Here is a 17,368-nt window from a genome sequence, read left to right on the forward strand (position 1 = left end):
TTTAAGACAAGTGAGAATACGGTGTTTGACTATGGTCACTTTTTGTCTCCTGTGTCAGGATATCCTCCCCCGGCAAAGTCTCAAATCAAAGACAGAGAGATGTCTGACTCATTCATATAGAGGTTTAACTTGCCTTGTTTTGTTCTCTTGCATTTTCTTTGAACAGAATAATAAATGAGTCCCTCAGGGAGCAACTTCTAGTTACCATTCAGAAAACATTTAATTACAATAAGGCACAATCACATCAGCTGTTTGCGATTATAATGGAGTGCATGAAGAAGAAAGAACTCGTAAGTGTCTTGAATTTATTTCCAAACAAGCTCCGTGGAGAGAATTATGTTTCCTTTTCTAATTCTGCCCATGTGTGCATGACAGGCTTGTTCATATTTTAGTCCGGCCTTTTCCAAGAGACAGTACAAATGCATACCAAATTGGCGGCTGTGTCCACATGACAGAAGCTAAACAAGCCCATACTGGGGAGGGCCCCTGGTGCTTTCGAACCTTAGCAAGTGGGGCGTGACATCACACAACATCCTTCGAGGTTCATAAGGTTACTCAGATTCATAGTCTTGGGGAAAAGGGCCACATACCACCCTGTCAGGCATGTTTGCAAAGTTCTGTTATTTTATTTCCCATTCCTTCCCTCTTCCGTTGCATTTACAAAGAATAGGCCCTCTTGTCGTGCACATAAGAAGGACTCTTCAAAATTCTAAGGCACACATTTCCTACAAATATCTCCTGTCTGATTAGTGCATCTCCGATGGCGACTGAGAGTTTGGAGTGTAGCTCCCTCCTCTCGTGGGTGCCAGAACGGATGGGGAAAATAATAAAATCGGTATGCAGGCAGGCACCCTAGAGCAATGCTGCAACTTCTGGAAATCAGCCGGGCACGGTGGCTCACACCTGTAATCCCAGCACTTTGGGAGGCTCAGGCAGGCAGATCTCCTGAGGTCAGGAGTTTGAGATCAGCCTGGCCAACATGGCGAAACCCCATCTCTACTAAAAATACCAAGAAAATTAGCCAGGTATGGTGGCGTGCACCTGTAATCCCAGCTACTCGGGAGGCTGAGGTAGGAGAATCGCTTGAACCTGGGAGGTGGAGTTTGCAGTGACCCAAGATTGCACCATTGCACTCCAGCCTGGGCAACAAGAGCGAAACTCCATCTCAAAAAAAAAAAGAAAAAAAAGAAAGAAAGAAAGAAAAGAATCAACAGCACTTGCTTTGAAACTGTTTAGTGTCAGGATCATTTTATTATGCGTCAGTCTCTGTGGTCATTTTGTAACAACATCCCATGTCTCCCTCGTTTTCAACTTGGCTTTAACTTGGTCTTTTCACATTTTCAGGTCACTGTGTTCAGAATGGGTTCTGAGGGCCAGCAGGACATCGAGATGGCAATTTTAACTGCCCTGCTGAAAGGTGAGCTCTCGGGAAATGGTGACTCCTGTCCCTTTGATGTTGGCCTGGCCGGCAATCCTTCCCTCCCGGCCTCCCGTGGATTATGTCTGCTGGTGCTAGACCCTGAGCCAGCCAGGCCGCTTGAGTGGTCTCAGCGTGAAGCCACGGCAGAATGACGAGGCTGGCTACAGGTTTCTGTGGAGCGGAGGTCTGTGGGTGCTCCTGGACCCATCGTGGGCCGAGGTCAGAACCGTTTCTATTTGTAACTGGTTCATTGAGGGCTTCAGCTCCTAGAGTGTAAACATGAGGTGGATTCCTTTGCAAATCTGTCCAATTTCCCCGTCTCGGCTCTAATGACAGGCTTCAGGCCAGCGTTCATGGCCAGGGGGTCTGCTCTGCAATGCACAATTCCTCCCTGCCTCTCGGTTAGCCCGGTGCCATGAGGGGGCAGGGAGGACAGAGAGAGGGGAGGGGTCACTGTCAGGCTGGCTGCCTGGCAGTCCCAGGGTTCCAGCCTTCCTGGAGATCATCTCCAGGGGCCCCAAGTCACTAGGTTCCTCTTCTGTCCCTCCCAAGGAGACCATGCACAGCTGGCATGGGAGGAGGCTGCCTCCACCTTCCTCCCCGGAAGCTCTTTCAGTTTGGTGCCTTTGTGGTCTATTCAGGGCGAGAGCAAAGGCAGCAATGCTTAGTTCTAGGCCAGCAGCCCAGGGGAAGCCTGTGCCCACCACCCAGCACCTGCCAAACCCTGGCAGTCCAGGCGAGGAGTGAAAAATCATTCCGGTTTCTTGCCTTTCCAGGAACAAATGCATCTGCTCCAGATCAGCTGAGCTTGGCACTGGCTTGGAATCGCGTGGACATAGCACGAAGCCAGATCTTTGTCTTCGGGCCCCACTGGCCGGTGAAACTGTTTTTTTCCATTCATATCATTGATCATGACTTTGTACAAGTGACACATGAGTATGTTTTCCCTTGTGACATGGAACTCAGGAAATGATGTGGGGTTTCTGATGATAGGATATGTAATCTGTTAGGATCATTAGAAGATGTTACTGTTAGGCCGGGCGCGGTGGCTCAAGCCTGTAATCCCAGCACTTTGGGAGGCCGAGACGGGCGGATCATGAGGTCAGGAGATCGAGACCATCCTGGCTAATACGGTGAAACCCCGTCTCTACTAAAAAATACAAAAAACTAGCCGGGCGACGAGGCGGGCGCCTGTAGTCCCAGCTACTCGGGAGGCTGAGACAGGAGAATGGCGTGAACCCGGGAGGCGGAGCTTGCAGTGAGCTGAGATCCGGCCACTGCACTCCAGCCTGGGTGGCAGAGCAAGACTCCGTCTCAAAAAAAAAAAAAAAAAAAAAAAGAAGATGTTACTGTTTAACTTTAAAGAACCAACAAGAAGAGCTACTGGCACCAATTCCACATTCAAACAAGTACTCCTGAAGAAATTAATCACCAAATATTTTATCATTGCTGGTGAAAGTGGGTTTTTACCTTTTTAAAGAAAAAGAAGAAATAAAATAGCTTATTAAAATTAAATGCAATGCTTCCATCCAGGGCAATGATTTTTCTTTTTTTTTTTTTTTTTTTTTTGAGACGGAGTCTTGCTCTGTCGCCCAGGCTGGAGTGCAGTGGCCAGATCTCAGCTCACTGCAAGCTCCACCTCCCGGGTTCCCACCATTCTCCCGCCTCAGCCTCCAGAGTAGCTGGGACTACAGGCGCCCGCCACCGCGCCCGGCTAGTTTTTCGTATTTTTTTAGTAGAGACGGGGTTTCACCGTATTAGCCAGGATGGTCTCGATCTCCTGACCTCGTGATCTGCCCGTCTCGGCCTCCCAAAGTGCTGGGATTACAGGCTTGAGCCACCGCGCCCGGCCATGATTTTTCAAACTATGTTCCATGAAACCCTGGAGGCCTAGAGAACTCTGTGTGTGTGTATGTGTATGTGTGTGTGGTGTGTATGTGTGCGTGTGTATAGGGTGTCTGTGTGCATGTGATATGTGGTGTGCCTGTATGTGGTATGATTATGTGTAGGTTAGTAATGTGTGTGGGCATGCGTGGTATAGTGTGTATGTGTGCATGTGGGTGTCATTGGGAGGGTATTGTGTGTGTGTGATATGGGATGAGCAGTGTGTGTGAGGTGTTGAGGAGTACTAATGTGTGTGTGTGACATAGGGATGAGCATGTGTGTGTGTGTGAACACACGTAAGTCTGCATGATAAAGGACTCCAGGCCTACTCCTCCTTCAGTCAAAGCAGCTTCTTTGATCCATTTTATAGGTTAGGAGTCAGGATGAATTTGTGTTTGCAAAAAGGGCTCTCTGCTGCTTATGAAAAGTAGTAGGAATATCTACAGGATTTATGTTGGTTTTAAAAATCACATTTCTTGGCCAGGCACGGTGGCTCACACCTGTAATTCCAGCACTTTGGGAGGCTGATTCAGGAGGATTGCTTGAGGCCAGGAGTTTAAGTCCAACCTGGTCAACATAGTGCGACCCCATCTCTACAAAAAATAAAAAAAATTAGCCAGGCATGGGAGTGCATGCCTATACTCCCAGCTACTTTGGAGGCTGAGGCAGGAGGATTGCTTGAGCCTAGGAATTTGAGGTTACAGTGAGCTATGACTGCACAACTGCACTGCAGCCTGGGTGAGAGAGTGAGATCCCATCTCTAAAACATAAAAAAAAATGCAAAACCATTTCTCAAAACATCCCTGGCATATTGCTGCATAAATGCATTTTATTAACTGCCTCTGTGTTTAGGTCTCCCAAAGCATTTAACTGCCTCTGTGTTTAGGTCTCCTGAAAGTTGCCTTCACACATTGCCACAACATGTTTTATCACTCTTTATTGATTGATCACGTGTAGATGGATCCATCAGTTCTCCACTTGGTAGTAGAAGGAAGTGGATTGCTCACTCCGCTTCCACTGCCCCTGTTCCTCCTGGATTTGATAGTTGCCTGTTTAATTCTATTTTTGTTTTTGAAATGGAGTCTTACTCTGTTGCCCAGGCTAGAGTGCAGTGGTGTGATCTCAGTTCACTACAACCTCCGCATCCTGGGTTCAAGGGATTCTCCTGCCTCAGCCTCCCAAGTATCTGGGACTACAGGCACCCACCATGCCTAGCTAAACCTTTTTGCATTTTTAGTGGAGACAAGGTTTCACCATGTTGGCCAGGCTGGTCTCAAACTCCTGACCTCAAGTGATCCGCCCGCCTTGGCCTCCCAAAGTGATTACAGGCATAAGTCACTGTATCCAGCCCTGTTTAATTCTTAGATTGGTCACCTTTATGATGGTAAAGAGTACGTGGAACCATCTACTTGTTTTGTCCACTTCAGATTCCCATTTTGTTAAATGAGGAAATTCACTGTATACTCCTCCTTCCTCTCTTGACAAGTTCCATCTTCCTAATTCAATCAGCCCCACCTTTTACAAGGTGCTTGACATGGTGAACATGTACATATCATTCTTTAATCATTTTTGAGGTTCTGCTTACATCTTGCTCTTTAATCATCACTCAGTTTTCATACTTGGTCTCCATGTTGAGTCTGAAAAATGGAGAAACCAGCAGATTTGATGTTCTTATGATTACATGAAGATTGTTCACTGCTGAACCGCGTAGTAGGATTGAAGTCAAAGAGAAGGAAAGGTAGCCCTGAGTCACTTATCTGGCTCACATAAAGGAAAATATGACAGGCATCAAGGTTTCTATCATTCATCAACTATTTAAAATTAGGTGACTTTTTAATTTCCTTCATATTTGGACCATGACTTATTTGAATAGATATGTGCTTTTCTCCACATTTCTAATTGATTCTCTTTCTTCTTCCAAACAGTTGCCTTGGTGCCACTGCTGTATCTTTTTTTTTTTTTTTTTTTTTTTTTTTTTGAGACGGAGTCTCGCTCTGTCGCCCGGGCTGGAGTGCAGTGGCCGGATCTCAGCTCACTGCAAGCTCCGCCTCCCGGGTTCACGCCATTCTCCTGCCTCAGCCTCCTGAGTAGCTGGGACTACAGGCGCCCGCCACCTCGCCCGGCTAGTTTTTTGTATTTTTTAGTAGAGACGGGGTTTCACAGTGTTAGCCAGGGTGGTCTCGAACTCCTGACCTCGTGATCCGCCCGCCTCGGCCTCCCAAAGTGCTGGGATTACAGGCTTGAGCCACCACGCCCGGCCTCTATTTGTTTTTAAGGTATTTTTATTGTATCTTTAGTTTGGTTCCAAACAAATAGATGTAAAGTTTGGTACATGCCTACGTACACCTGCCACTGCTAATGTTGAGGCTTATACTAGTCCGTGTTCACACTGCTATAAAGAATAGCAGTCTTCTGAGACTAGGTGATTTGTAAAGAAAGGAGGTTTAATTGACTCACAGCTCCAAATGGCTGGGGAGGCCACAGGACACTTACAATCATGGTGGAGGGCGAAGGAGAAGCAAAGGCACATCTTACATGGCAGCAGGTGAGAGAGCGAAAAGAGCATGAGGGGCTGCCAAACATTTTTAAAACTGCCAGTTCTCCTAAGAAGTCTTTCACTATCTTGAGAACAGCATGGGGGAAACCACCCTCATGATCCAGTCACCTCACTCCAGGCCCCACCATTGACACCTGGGGATTACAATTGGAGATGAGATTTGGGTGGGACACAGAGCCAAACCATATCAAGACTCTTGTCAGCAACATGGATATATCAAGCATGGCTGCGGCAAAGGCTACATTGTGGGGAGCCAGGGCAAAATTATTGCACTCTTTCCAAGATGAAGCCATACAGATATTACCTTAAAAATACCATTTTGTACTTTTATTTGTATTACATAGTTTATATTTAATATATATTTTGTACTTTAAGTTCAGAGGCACAAGTGCAGGTTTGTTATGTAGATAAACTTGTGTCATGGGGGTTTGTTGTACAGATTATTTCATCACCCAGTTATTAAGCCTAGTACCCACTAGTTGTTTTTCCTGACCCTCTCCATCCTCCCACTCTCCTCCCTCCAAAAGGCCCCACTGTCGGTTATTCCTCTCTATGTGTCCATGTGTTTTCATCATTTAGCTCCCACTTATGAGAATATGCAGCATTTGGTTTTCTGTTCCTGCCTTAGTTTCTAAGGATAATGGCTTCCATCTCCATCCATGTCCCTGAAAAGGACATAACCTTGTTCTTTTCTATGGCTGCAGTCATATCTATTCCCTTAATTGTTACTGTCCCATTTCTTCTTGAAGAATCTTTCAAAGCCCCGTGAGTTCCTACCCCCATCTTCCCTGGATGCTCTCAATGCCTGCTGTACAGCTATCTACATCAGACATCCCTTCATTGCACTCTGAGTCTGGCCATTGCCTCCTAGACTCCATGTCTTCCTCCCTTTCAGATTCCTTTTTCATTTTGCTGGAGCATATCTTCAAGTAACTTTTACATAAAAGCATGTGGGAGGAATACTGTCTTAGTCTGTGTTGTGTTTCTGTAGCAGAATACCACAGATGGGGTAATTGATAAAGAACAGAGATTTATTTCTTACAGTTCTAGAAACTGGAAAGTCCAGGATCAAGGGGCTGGTATCTTGTCAGGGCCTTCTTGCTGCATCATCCTATGGTGGGAAGTGAGAGAGTAAGAGAGTGAGAGACAGTGAGAAAGGGCTGAACTCTTAAAACAAATACCCTCTCAAGATCATGAACCCTCTCCTTCTATAAAAGCATTAATCCATTCATGAGAGCAGAATTTCATAACCTAAACAATTTTAAAGGTCCTATCTCTCAGCACTGTTGCAGTGGGGATTCAGTTTCCAACACAAGAACTTTGGGGGACAATTTCAAACCATAGCAATTATCATTCTCTGTCTTTACATGTCTGAAAAAAGTCTGCCTCACATGAGGCTCAAGATTGTCATATGATTTTCATTCAATTATAGATGAACCATTGTTTTCTCTTTGCTCTTTGCTTTTTCAGTGCCTGAAAATTTCACAAGGACATGTCTTCTATTCCAAGCAAATGAAAATAGAAGTGTTTAGAGAATGCAAACTCAAGCAGCTATATCTTCACACATGTAGACATTTAATTCTTCTGGCTTTCAAAGGTCCCTTTATGCTGAAGACCTGAATCAGCTCTGTGAAATTTTCTTCTATCTCTTCTTTGAGTGTTTCTTTATTATCTCTTTCTTCATCTGGAATTTCTATTAGTCAAGCAGCTACTGGTCCCCTTCTCCCAGACTGACCTTCCATTTTCAGTTTTTTATTTCTCTATCATTTTGCTGTATGTTTTTGGAAATCTCAACTTTTTATTTAACTTTTATATAATTTTTAAAGTTTTAGGCACCCATACCTTTTATATTTAAGAAAGTGTTTTTGTTCCTTAACAATTTTATTTTCTTATTAGCCTGTTTTCATCTCACAGATGTAGTATCTAAGGATACAAATTAGATTTTTTGAAGTTCTCTTCTGTTCCCTAGATTATCTCTATTTTCTCCCTGGTCAGATGTTCTTTTTGTTCATTTTGGGTTTTTCTGTTATGCTATTGATTTTCTCAAATGCTCTAGATCCTTGGCTGTTCATCACACTACAGAATGAGGGACAGAACTGCTTAATTAGTATGGAAACCCATTTTGCCAAGAGGTTTTTCTCCTCCCTGGGAGGACTGCCCAGGAATTCCCTGCTTAGGAAGGAGAGTGTCACCTGAACCTCCCTGCTTTGCTGAGTGTGGACTGGAGAGGGCTGATGGGCTCTGGGCCTCCCTGTTCTTTAGCAGACATCTTCCCAGTTTTTCCTAGGAGTGAAGCCCAGGAATGCAATTGCTTGCTCTGTACCCACCACAGTGGCAACCTGGAGTTTGGGAGGGGATGAGTGGCCTCCTGCTCTGTAGACCATCTTCCAGTCACCATGCCTCTGCCCACCACCTGCCCTCTTCTTTGTATCTTGGAAAATCTGGTCTCACCTCAATGGCAACCTCCACATTGCACATTTTGGGCTTTGGCTTCCTCTCCATAGTTTTAACTGGTCCTTCAACGCTTCCAGAAATCTGTTAAAAACTCTCTGGCCCGCCTCTTCTCCCTGAAATAGATTTTTCTTTTTTATAGTCCTCTGCTGTCATTTAAATAGTTTTTGGGGAGGGAGGGAAGACAGCAAACACATGCTCAGGCTGCAACCTGGAGCCAAAAGTCCTTCTCTGTCTCCCTACAGTGGGATATAAGGTCTCTGAAGTCTTCTTTTAATAGTTGAAGCATGCAAGAAACTATGTGCCTGTGAATCTATAGTCTATCTAGAATTCTTCATATAGTAGAAAACTTGTGGTAGGGAGGACATAAGAATTCCAACACAGTGGCCGAGTGCAGTGGCTCATGCCTGTAATCCCAGCACTTTGGGAGGCCGAAGCCAACGGATCACGAGGTCAGGAGATCAAGACCATCCTGGCTAACACAGTGAAACCCCATCTCTACTAAAAATACAAAAAATTAGCTGGGCGTGGTGGCAGGCGCCTGTAGTCCCAGCTACTTGGGAGGCTGAGGCAGGAGAATGGCGTAAACCTGGGAGACAGTGCTTGCAGTGAGCCAAGATCGCACCACTGTACTCCAGCCTGGGGGACAGAGTGAGACTCCATCTTAAATTCCAACACAGTAAATCAATCTTAGGTCTGATTTGCTATATATTACTAGTCAAAATTCTTCTATCTATATTTTCTATTATTGCATGCAAAAATTAAAAGCTATATGAGAATATAATGGTGGTTATCAGAAGTGAGGATGGGAGGGATTGGGAGATTTTGGTTAAAAAGTACAGAGTTGGCCGGGCGCGGTGGCTCAAGCTTGTAATCCCAGCACTTTGGGAGGCCAAGATGGGCGGATCACAAGGTCAGGAGATCGAGACCATCTGGGCTAACCCGGTGAAACCCCGTCTCTACTAAAAAATATAAAAAACTAGCCAGGCGAGGTGGCGGGCGCTTGTAGTCCCAGCTACTCGGGAGGCTGAGGCAGGAGAATGGTGTAAACCCGGGAGGCGGAGCTTGCAGTGAGCTGAGATCCGGCCACTGCACTCCAGCCTGGGTGACAGAGCGAGACTCCGTCTCAAAAAAAAAAAAAAAAAAAAGTACAAAGTTTCAGTTAAGAAGAATAAATTCTGGAGACCTATTGTACAACATAGTGACTATAATTAATGATAACGTATAGTGCACTTGAAAATTGCCGAAAGAGTAGATTTTAAATGTTCTCATAACAAAAATGATAAGTATGTGAGGTGATGGATATGTTCATTAGCTTGAGTTCATCGTTCCACAATATATACATATATTTAAGCATCATGTATACCATAGATACAATTTGTCATTTGTTAATTAAAACAGTTAATTAAAATAAAAGCTTTGCAAAAAAAAAAAAACTTATTCTTAAAACATACTTTTAAACGTAACAAAGAGGCCGGGCACAGTGGCTCACTCCAGTAATCCCAGCACTTTGGAAGACTGAGGTGGGTGGATCACCTGAGGTCAGGAGTTCGAGACAAGCCTGGCCAACATGGTGAAACCCCGTCTCTACTAAAAATACAAAAAAGGATGTGATGCTGCAGGCCTATAATCCCAGCTACTCGGGAGGCTGAGGCAGGAGAATTGCTTGAACCTGGGAGCCGGAGGTTGCAGTGAGCTGAGATCATGCCTCTGCCCTCAGCCTGGGTGACAGAGCAAAACTCCATCTCAAAAAACAAACAAATAAATAAACAAACAAAAAACATAATGAAGAGAGAGAAAAGGAGAGATGTTTGATATATACAAGGAACAAAAGGCAATTTATTTATTTACACTGAATCATAAAAACTTTGGACTAACAATTTTTGAAGGAAAATCCTTAGCAACATTCATCTCAAGAGCTTTTTTATCTTGCAAAATTGATACTCTATGCCTATCAAACAATAATTCCCCATCTTGCCCTCCCCTATGACTACTGGCAGCCACCATTCTACTTTCTGTTGTCATGAATATGACTACTGTCAGTACCTCCTATAAGTGGAATCATATAGTATTTATCCTTTTGTGACTGGCTTGTTTCACTCAGAACAATGTCTCAAAGTTCATCTGTGTTGTAGCATGTGTCAGAATTTCCCTCCTTTTAAGGCTGAATAATATTCCATTGTATGGATAGACCACATTTTGCTTATCCAAGCATCCATCAGTGGACACTTGGGTTGCTTCCATGTTTTAGAATAATGCTGCTATGTATGTAGGTGTACAAATTCTTCTTTGAGACTTGCTTTCAGTTCTTTTGGGTATATGCCAAGAAGTGAAATCATTGGGTCACACAGTAATTCTATTTTTAATTTTTTGAGGAATCACCAAACTCCTCCCATAGCAGTTGCACCATTTTACATTTCTACCCACAGTGCACAGGGTTCTACTTGGTCCACATTTTCACAAACATTTGTCATTTTCTGTTGTCTAGATAATAGCCATCTTGGCTGGGCACGGTGGCTCCTACTGGTAATCCCAGCACTTTGGGAGGCCAAGGCAGGTGGATCACCTGAGGTCAGGAGTTGGAGACCAGCCTGGCCAATATGGCGAAACCCCTTCTCTACTAAAAATACAAAAAAAGAAAAATTAGCCAGGAGTGGTGGTGCACACCTGTAGTCCCAGCTACTCAGCAGGCTGAGGCAGGAGAATCACTTGAACCCAGAAGGCAGAGGTTGCAGTGAGCCAAGATTGCGCCACTGCACTCTAGCCTGGGCAACAAGAGACAGACTCTGTCTCAAAAAAAAAAAAAAAGAAAAATATAATAGCCATCTTAATGGCTGTGAGGTAGTATCTCAGATGGTTTTGATTTGTATTTCCCTAATGGTTAGTGATATTGGGCACTTTCGTGTATGTTTATTGCCCATTTGTGCATCTTCTTTGCAGAAATGTCTATTCAAGCCTCTTGCCTATTTTTGAATCAGGGTGAGTTTTCTTGTTGTTGAATTTTAGGAGTTCTCTATATATTCTGAATATGAACCCCTTATCATATATATGATGTGCAAATATATTCTCCTATTCTGTGGCTGCCGTTCCTCTTTTAATGGTATCTTCTGCTGCATAAAACTTTTAAATTTTCATGAAGTCTATCAGATTTGTTATTAATAATTTTTCCATTTGTGCCTGTACCTTTGGTGTCATATTCAAGAACTGAATTCCCAAATCCAATATAGGGATACTTTTGCCCTGTGTTTTCTTCTAAGCATTTTAATTTAATTAATTATTTTTTGAAACTGAGTTTGACTCTTGTCACTCAGGCTGGAGTGCAATGGCACAATCTCACCCACTGCAACCTCTGCCTCCTGGGTTCAAACAATTCCCCTGTCTCAGCCTCCCAAGTAGCTGGGATTACAGGCACCCGCCACCACATCCAGCTAATTGTTGGATTTTTGGTAGAGACAGGGTTTCGCCATGTTGGCCAGGCTGGTCTCAAATTTCTGGCCTCAGGTGATCTATTCCCCTCGGCCTCCCAAAGCGCTGGAATTACAGACATGAACTACCGTGCCCGGCAGCATTTTATATCAGTAGTTTTTGATTTTATGTTCAGGTCTTTGATCCATTTTGAGTTAATATTTGTATATGGTGTAAGGTAAGGGTCCAACTCTAGTCTCTCTCATGTGGATATCCAGTTTTCCTAGCACCATTTGTTGGATGTGGTGTCACTCTGTCACTCAGGGCCATAATGGTTTTATTGGCATGAGGAGTCAGCCAAGACACTTTTTCATCCGTATTTGTATGTTGACCAGGAACTATATAAACGCACACCTCCCCCGACATAACCTCTGCCTCAGCCCTACTTAAGGGTTTTAAGCAGGAGAGTTACTTGGTTCCATTTTTACATTTAAAGGTCACTGCGGACTTACTGTGGAAAATGCACTGGGTGGGTGCCATGGCAAGTGTGCAGAGTCCTGTTAATAGGCCTTTGAAATAATTCAGGCGAAAGAGGGTGCCTTGGACTAGAGCAGAGGCAGAGAAGAAGGCAAGAATCAGATAGAATTAAGCAAAATTTAGCATTAAACATGGCTGCACACAGGGGTGGATGAATCATTGAGGGCACTGGAGGGACTGAGGTATCACAATGCTCCCCAGTTGTCTGGTTTGCACAACTGGCACGCCGTGGTGCCATTTCCCTGAGATAAGGGACCCTGGAAGAGGACTGAGTTGTAGGGGAGGTCCTGAGTGTGGTTTGGGACATAATGAGTTGGATGTCTTTGAGACATGAAAGCAGGACACTGAGCAGGCAACAGGGGCTCTGGGGAGAGAGGTGGACCGCAGCCAGAAAGGAGAAGTTGTGTACCAATCAGTGGTGACTGGTGGTGTGTGCATCAATGAGATCGTCAAGGAAGAGAGCAGCGTGGAAAGGAAGGAGGCTGAGGACAGAGCCCAAAGGAACCTTGACATTTAAAGCTGCACTGAGAAGCAGTGGCCAGACAGAGAAGAGGAAAGCTGGGAGCTTGTGATGCCCAAGAAGCCAAGGGAAGAGACTCTAGGAGGAAGCAGGCAGTGGAGTCAGATGTGCTGAGAACCCAGCATGAAATGCCCATGAGGCAGGTACCAGCATAGTTCTCAGCAACCAAACCCAGAGCCCAGGACAGACAGGGAAGAAGCAGCAGGGTGCATGCAGGAGAGATGGGAAGAGAGGAAATGGGGGCTCCTCAGGTAGTCAACCCACCAGGAGCGTTTGGTGGGAGGAGCGGGTAGTTCTGGCAAGAGAGGACGCCAGCCGGGGGGTCCGGTTGTTTAGGTGCTGGCTCTGTGTCTGCACTAGGACACACTCCCATGTTTTCCACCCTACCAGGAGATAAGGCCACAGGGCAAGGCCTACTTCTGCCCTCCCTCCTGTTCTCTGGAGTAGAGCACACACTCCCCTTGATGAATGAGTCTGTCACCACATTGCATGCATTTCAGTGACATGCGGAGAGCTTCTTTACCCACCGATAAGCTCCAGTTTATGTTTATATCCAGGCAGGCATCCTCAGTTCTATCCATTGTCTCATACCCCCTTCACAATCACTTTTTCACATCATTAAATGACTGTGAACAGATCTCTTTGGTGCCTTTGAACTCTCAGCACCCTTCCCTTCGTGCAAAAGCACACGTCGATCAAAATGTCAGCCGCTTTAAGTTTGCAAAGCTGCTGCATCAAGTCAAGTGTGTGTTTGTGCACACGAGTAACGGTGGTTCACAGTATCAGAGCCTTCTTCAGACAGCCAGGCCTGCGATGACTGAGTGTGTAGGTGTGTGGGATGGAGTCCGTGTGCACGTGTACACATGTGTGGGCGTATGTGTGCCCTGTGTGGGTGTGTACAGGTACATTGTATGCATATGAGCATGCATGGTGTGCATATGAGCGTTGTATGCATATGAGCATATGTGTGTATTTGTACACACACAGAGGTGCGAGGGTCAATGAGCTGGTCTGGGGATAAGAGAGAGCCTTAATACCTTTTCCCAACTCTGATTGCTGTGGACTGCAGCCCCTGGGAAGCCTGGCACCCCCAACGGACAGCAAAGCCACAGAGAAGGAGAAGAAACCAGCCACGACCACCACCAAGGGAGGAAGAGGAAAAGGGAAAGGCAAGAAGAAAGGGAAAGTGAAAGAGGAAGCGGAGGAAGAAACTGATCCCCGGAAGATAGAGCTGCTGAACTGGGTATGTGGAAGGTCACAGAGATCACGAGCGTGGAAGGTCACAGAGATCACGAGCTTGGCATCACGCTTCCCCAGGGGAAGCGATGGTTCCTGCCCAAGGCCCCGATCACAGGAGGGATGGGTAAAGGCTTGACTGGGTAGTGTCAGCATTTCAAACTACAACAGCACATTCACTGAGATGATCCTGTCAATTGTCCAAAACACCAAACGTTCCTGCTTTGGAGAGAATGATGCCACCCAGAGAGGGGCCCTGAGTCACCCTGCTTACCAGTGGTTCTCTGCCTGGCAGACATGCCAATGCTTGATGCATGAATATACAGCAAACAAATCAGTTGTCATCAAATAAATGCAATTCATGCAAAAAGCCCTTTTTTGACAGACAGAGCCCATGATTGGGTGTGTGGGGTAACAGCAGTTTGGGTGGGGAGGCTGGAGTCACACATTGCATGGTAGTTCTTTGTCTTGCTGCCACCAGGACACAGGCAAGACAGGGGACCAGGCCTCTGCGGTGACGTGTGCCTACCCTTGTCACAGCCACTCATCTGCACAGCACCCTGGTCATGCTGCCTGCCCACGTAGCTCCCCCTGGCAGAACTCAGTTAAGGAAACAAATGGTGGAGACTGGGCAGGCCAATGCCAGGAGGGCTGAGATTTTGAATCCTCTTCAATTTATTTTTAAAAGGAAAAAATAATTTACAAACATGGATGGAACATGTAGAGGCCAAACTGAGAAGAAAGGAGAAGGGAGATGGGGAGTGTTTACCCAAGATAAAGAGCAAAGAATACGATGTTGGAGTGCTCCGGGATCTGGGGTTTGGAATACCCTTTCCTCTGTGTTTCCAGTCGCCCCCCTCCCCAGTGTCTCTGAGAGGCCACTTACGGACTCCCGGCTCTTGGTCCCTGCAGGTGAATGCTTTGGAGCAAGCGATGCTGGATGCTTTAGTCTTAGATCGTGTTGACTTTGTGAAGCTCCTGATTGAAAACGGAGTGAACATGCAACACTTTCTGACCATTCCGAGGCTGGAGGAGCTGTATAACACAGTGAGTGCTCTAGAAAAAGGGAGGGAAGGAGGAGGCAGCCACCCGAATGTGTTTGTCACCGGTGCATGTTGTGCATAAATGTGCTCATCTGACCTCCTTCATCTGGGAGGTCCATATTTAATGTCAGGCGGCTACTTCTCATCTGCTGCTGACCACAGCCTGTGTTCACATTCTCACCACCTCCTGCCATGCCTCGACAGTCACTCCTTTCTCGGCAGTATTAACTCTTGTCCTGCATTTGAGGCTGGTGTCTGAGTACTTGTTGCTACAAAGAGGGAATCTAGCTCCCCAAGCCATTAGCAGGGTGAAATGTCACCAAGGGTGCGAAGTCAATGGTTCCTTGGAACCCTCGCATTTGATGAGGTTTTGGGGGCAAAACGTAGAGCTAAGTTTCACACCCAGGAGCTCTGCTGGAAGGGTTTGAGTGAAATTCCCTTGGCTTATATTATTATAATATAACTTTTGAGAATTTATATTTGCTTCCCTATTGTAAGATTTTAAGTAGCAGAAATGGTCCTCAGCAGCTGCTTGCTAAAACTTGGTGATTTTCTTTTTTTTCTTTTGTTCTGAGACAGGGTCTCTCTTGTTGCCCAGGCTGGGGTGCACTGACTTGATCTCAGCGCACTGCACCCTCAACCTCCTAGGCTCAAGCCATCCTCCCACCCCAGCCTCCTGAGTATCTGGGACTACAGGTGCACACCACCACACCCAGCTAATTTGTGTAATTTTTGTAGAGACAGGGTTTCGATATGTTGCCCAGGTTGGTCTTGAACTCCTAGCCTCAAGTGATCCACCTCCCTCAGCCTCCCAAAGTGCTGGGATAATAGGTGTGAGCCACTGATCCTGGCCAACTTGGTGAATTATTAACACTATGTTGTGTACCTTAAGATACTCTTTAAAAAAATGCAGCAGAAAATATTTCACAACTTTTGAAATGCGTTGGATACTTTTTAACCATGACCAGTTCTGTTTTGTAAAAGAAAAAGGCTGGTGTGGGTTACACTCCAGCTCTCACAATTCATTAATTATATAGAATAGGGCAGAACTTTACTCGAAGGGTTCAAGGAAAAAAACGTATTTATTTATTTATTTATTCTTAGATGAGGTCTCACTCTATCACCTAGGCTGGAGTATAGTGGTGCAATCTTAGCTCACTGCAACCTCTGCCTCCCGGGTTCAAGTGATCCTCCCACCTCAGCCTCCCTAGTAGCTGGGGTTACAGGCACCTGCCACCACGCCCAGCTAATTTTTGTATTTTTAGCGGAGATGGGGTTTCACCATGTTGGCCAGGCTGGTCTCAAACTCGTGACCTCAAGTGATCTGCCCGCCTCAGCCTCCCAAAGTGCTGGGACTACAGGCGTGAGCCACTGCACCTGGTCAAGAAAAATATTTCACACACATGAATGCTTCTCTTTCAGAGACTGGGTCCACCAAACACACTTCATCTGCTGGTGAGGGATGTGAAAAAGGTCAGTCTACTGTTTTATAATTCTTACCTATTGGCATCGTTCACAAAAAGATTTAAGAGCAAGTTTTAAATTTTCAAAATGTATTATTATTTCAGGCACAGGAGATATTGAATTCCTTCTTTCATAAAGAGTCTATTTAAAACTAAGAAAGCAAAGGATAATCTTTTTTAAGTTGCATGTTCATCCGAATCCATGGTAGGGACACTCTCAGTGACAGCTGGATTACAGGTTGATGCCAGTGCAAGGCCAGGGCAGCCACTGGGTAGGGTGGGGAAGGGGGTGACCGGCCGCTGACCTGAGCACTGCTGACTGTCCATGCAGCCTTTCGTTTTGTCCCTCTTTTGAGATCTCTCACCCACTGCCTGTGGTTCTTTCCAGAAGCACCGGCAGGAGGTTCCTCAAGTCATTCTGTGTCCTGCTGATTGCAGCCGCTGTTCTTGGCCCTTTCTGCCACCTTGTTATCAAGGGATACATGCTTTCCCCAGTCTGAATATTGTTTAATCCCCCACCCACCCACCTATTACATGAACTCCCAAGTGGGGGCCAGGACGGCCACTTACCCCCGAGACGTGTGATGAAGTCCACACTGCGAACGCATCCTCACAGGGCCTGAGACCAGACTTCTCTTACAGAGCAACCTTCCACCGGATTACCACATCAGCCTCATAGATATCGGGCTCGTGCTGGAGTACCTCATGGGAGGAGCCTACCGCTGCAACTACACCCGGAAAAACTTTCGGACTCTTTACAACAACTTGTTTGGACCAAAAAGGGTAGAACTCAGTGCTTGTGTAGTGTTCTGTGGTTTGCGAGTGCCATGTGATTCCTCGCTTGCTTTTCAG

At 45.7% G+C, this 17,368-nt stretch overlaps 1 protein-coding gene and 1 long non-coding RNA gene across 5 annotated transcripts in view; one reads left to right on the forward strand and one right to left on the reverse strand.

Moving 5' to 3' along the window:
• Positions 1-17,368, forward strand: part of TRPM1 (transient receptor potential cation channel subfamily M member 1) — a 159,637-nt gene that overhangs the window by 94,277 nt on the left and 47,992 nt on the right. For all 4 annotated transcript variants that reach the window (XM_010362886.2, XM_030931755.1, XM_010362887.2 and 1 more), the window contains 7 exons: positions 167-290; positions 1,345-1,417; positions 2,197-2,297; positions 13,844-14,017; positions 14,923-15,057; positions 16,476-16,526; positions 17,159-17,299. In XM_010362886.2, coding sequence (XP_010361188.2) covers positions 167-290; positions 1,345-1,417; positions 2,197-2,297; positions 13,844-14,017; positions 14,923-15,057; positions 16,476-16,526; positions 17,159-17,299 — 799 coding nt within the window. The remainder of the gene's footprint in view (positions 1-166; positions 291-1,344; positions 1,418-2,196; positions 2,298-13,843; positions 14,018-14,922; positions 15,058-16,475; positions 16,527-17,158; positions 17,300-17,368) is intronic.
• Positions 6,886-17,165, reverse strand: LOC115897743. Its single transcript, XR_004057536.1, has 3 exons — positions 17,087-17,165; positions 8,313-8,428; positions 6,886-6,972 (listed from the first exon to the last, which is right to left on the reverse strand). It is a non-coding gene; the product is annotated as an uncharacterized LOC115897743 (long non-coding RNA).

The sequence above is a fragment of the Rhinopithecus roxellana genome, chromosome 5, assembly GCF_007565055.1.
Source record: "Rhinopithecus roxellana isolate Shanxi Qingling chromosome 5, ASM756505v1, whole genome shotgun sequence".
NCBI classification, from domain to species: domain Eukaryota; kingdom Metazoa; phylum Chordata; class Mammalia; order Primates; family Cercopithecidae; genus Rhinopithecus; species Rhinopithecus roxellana.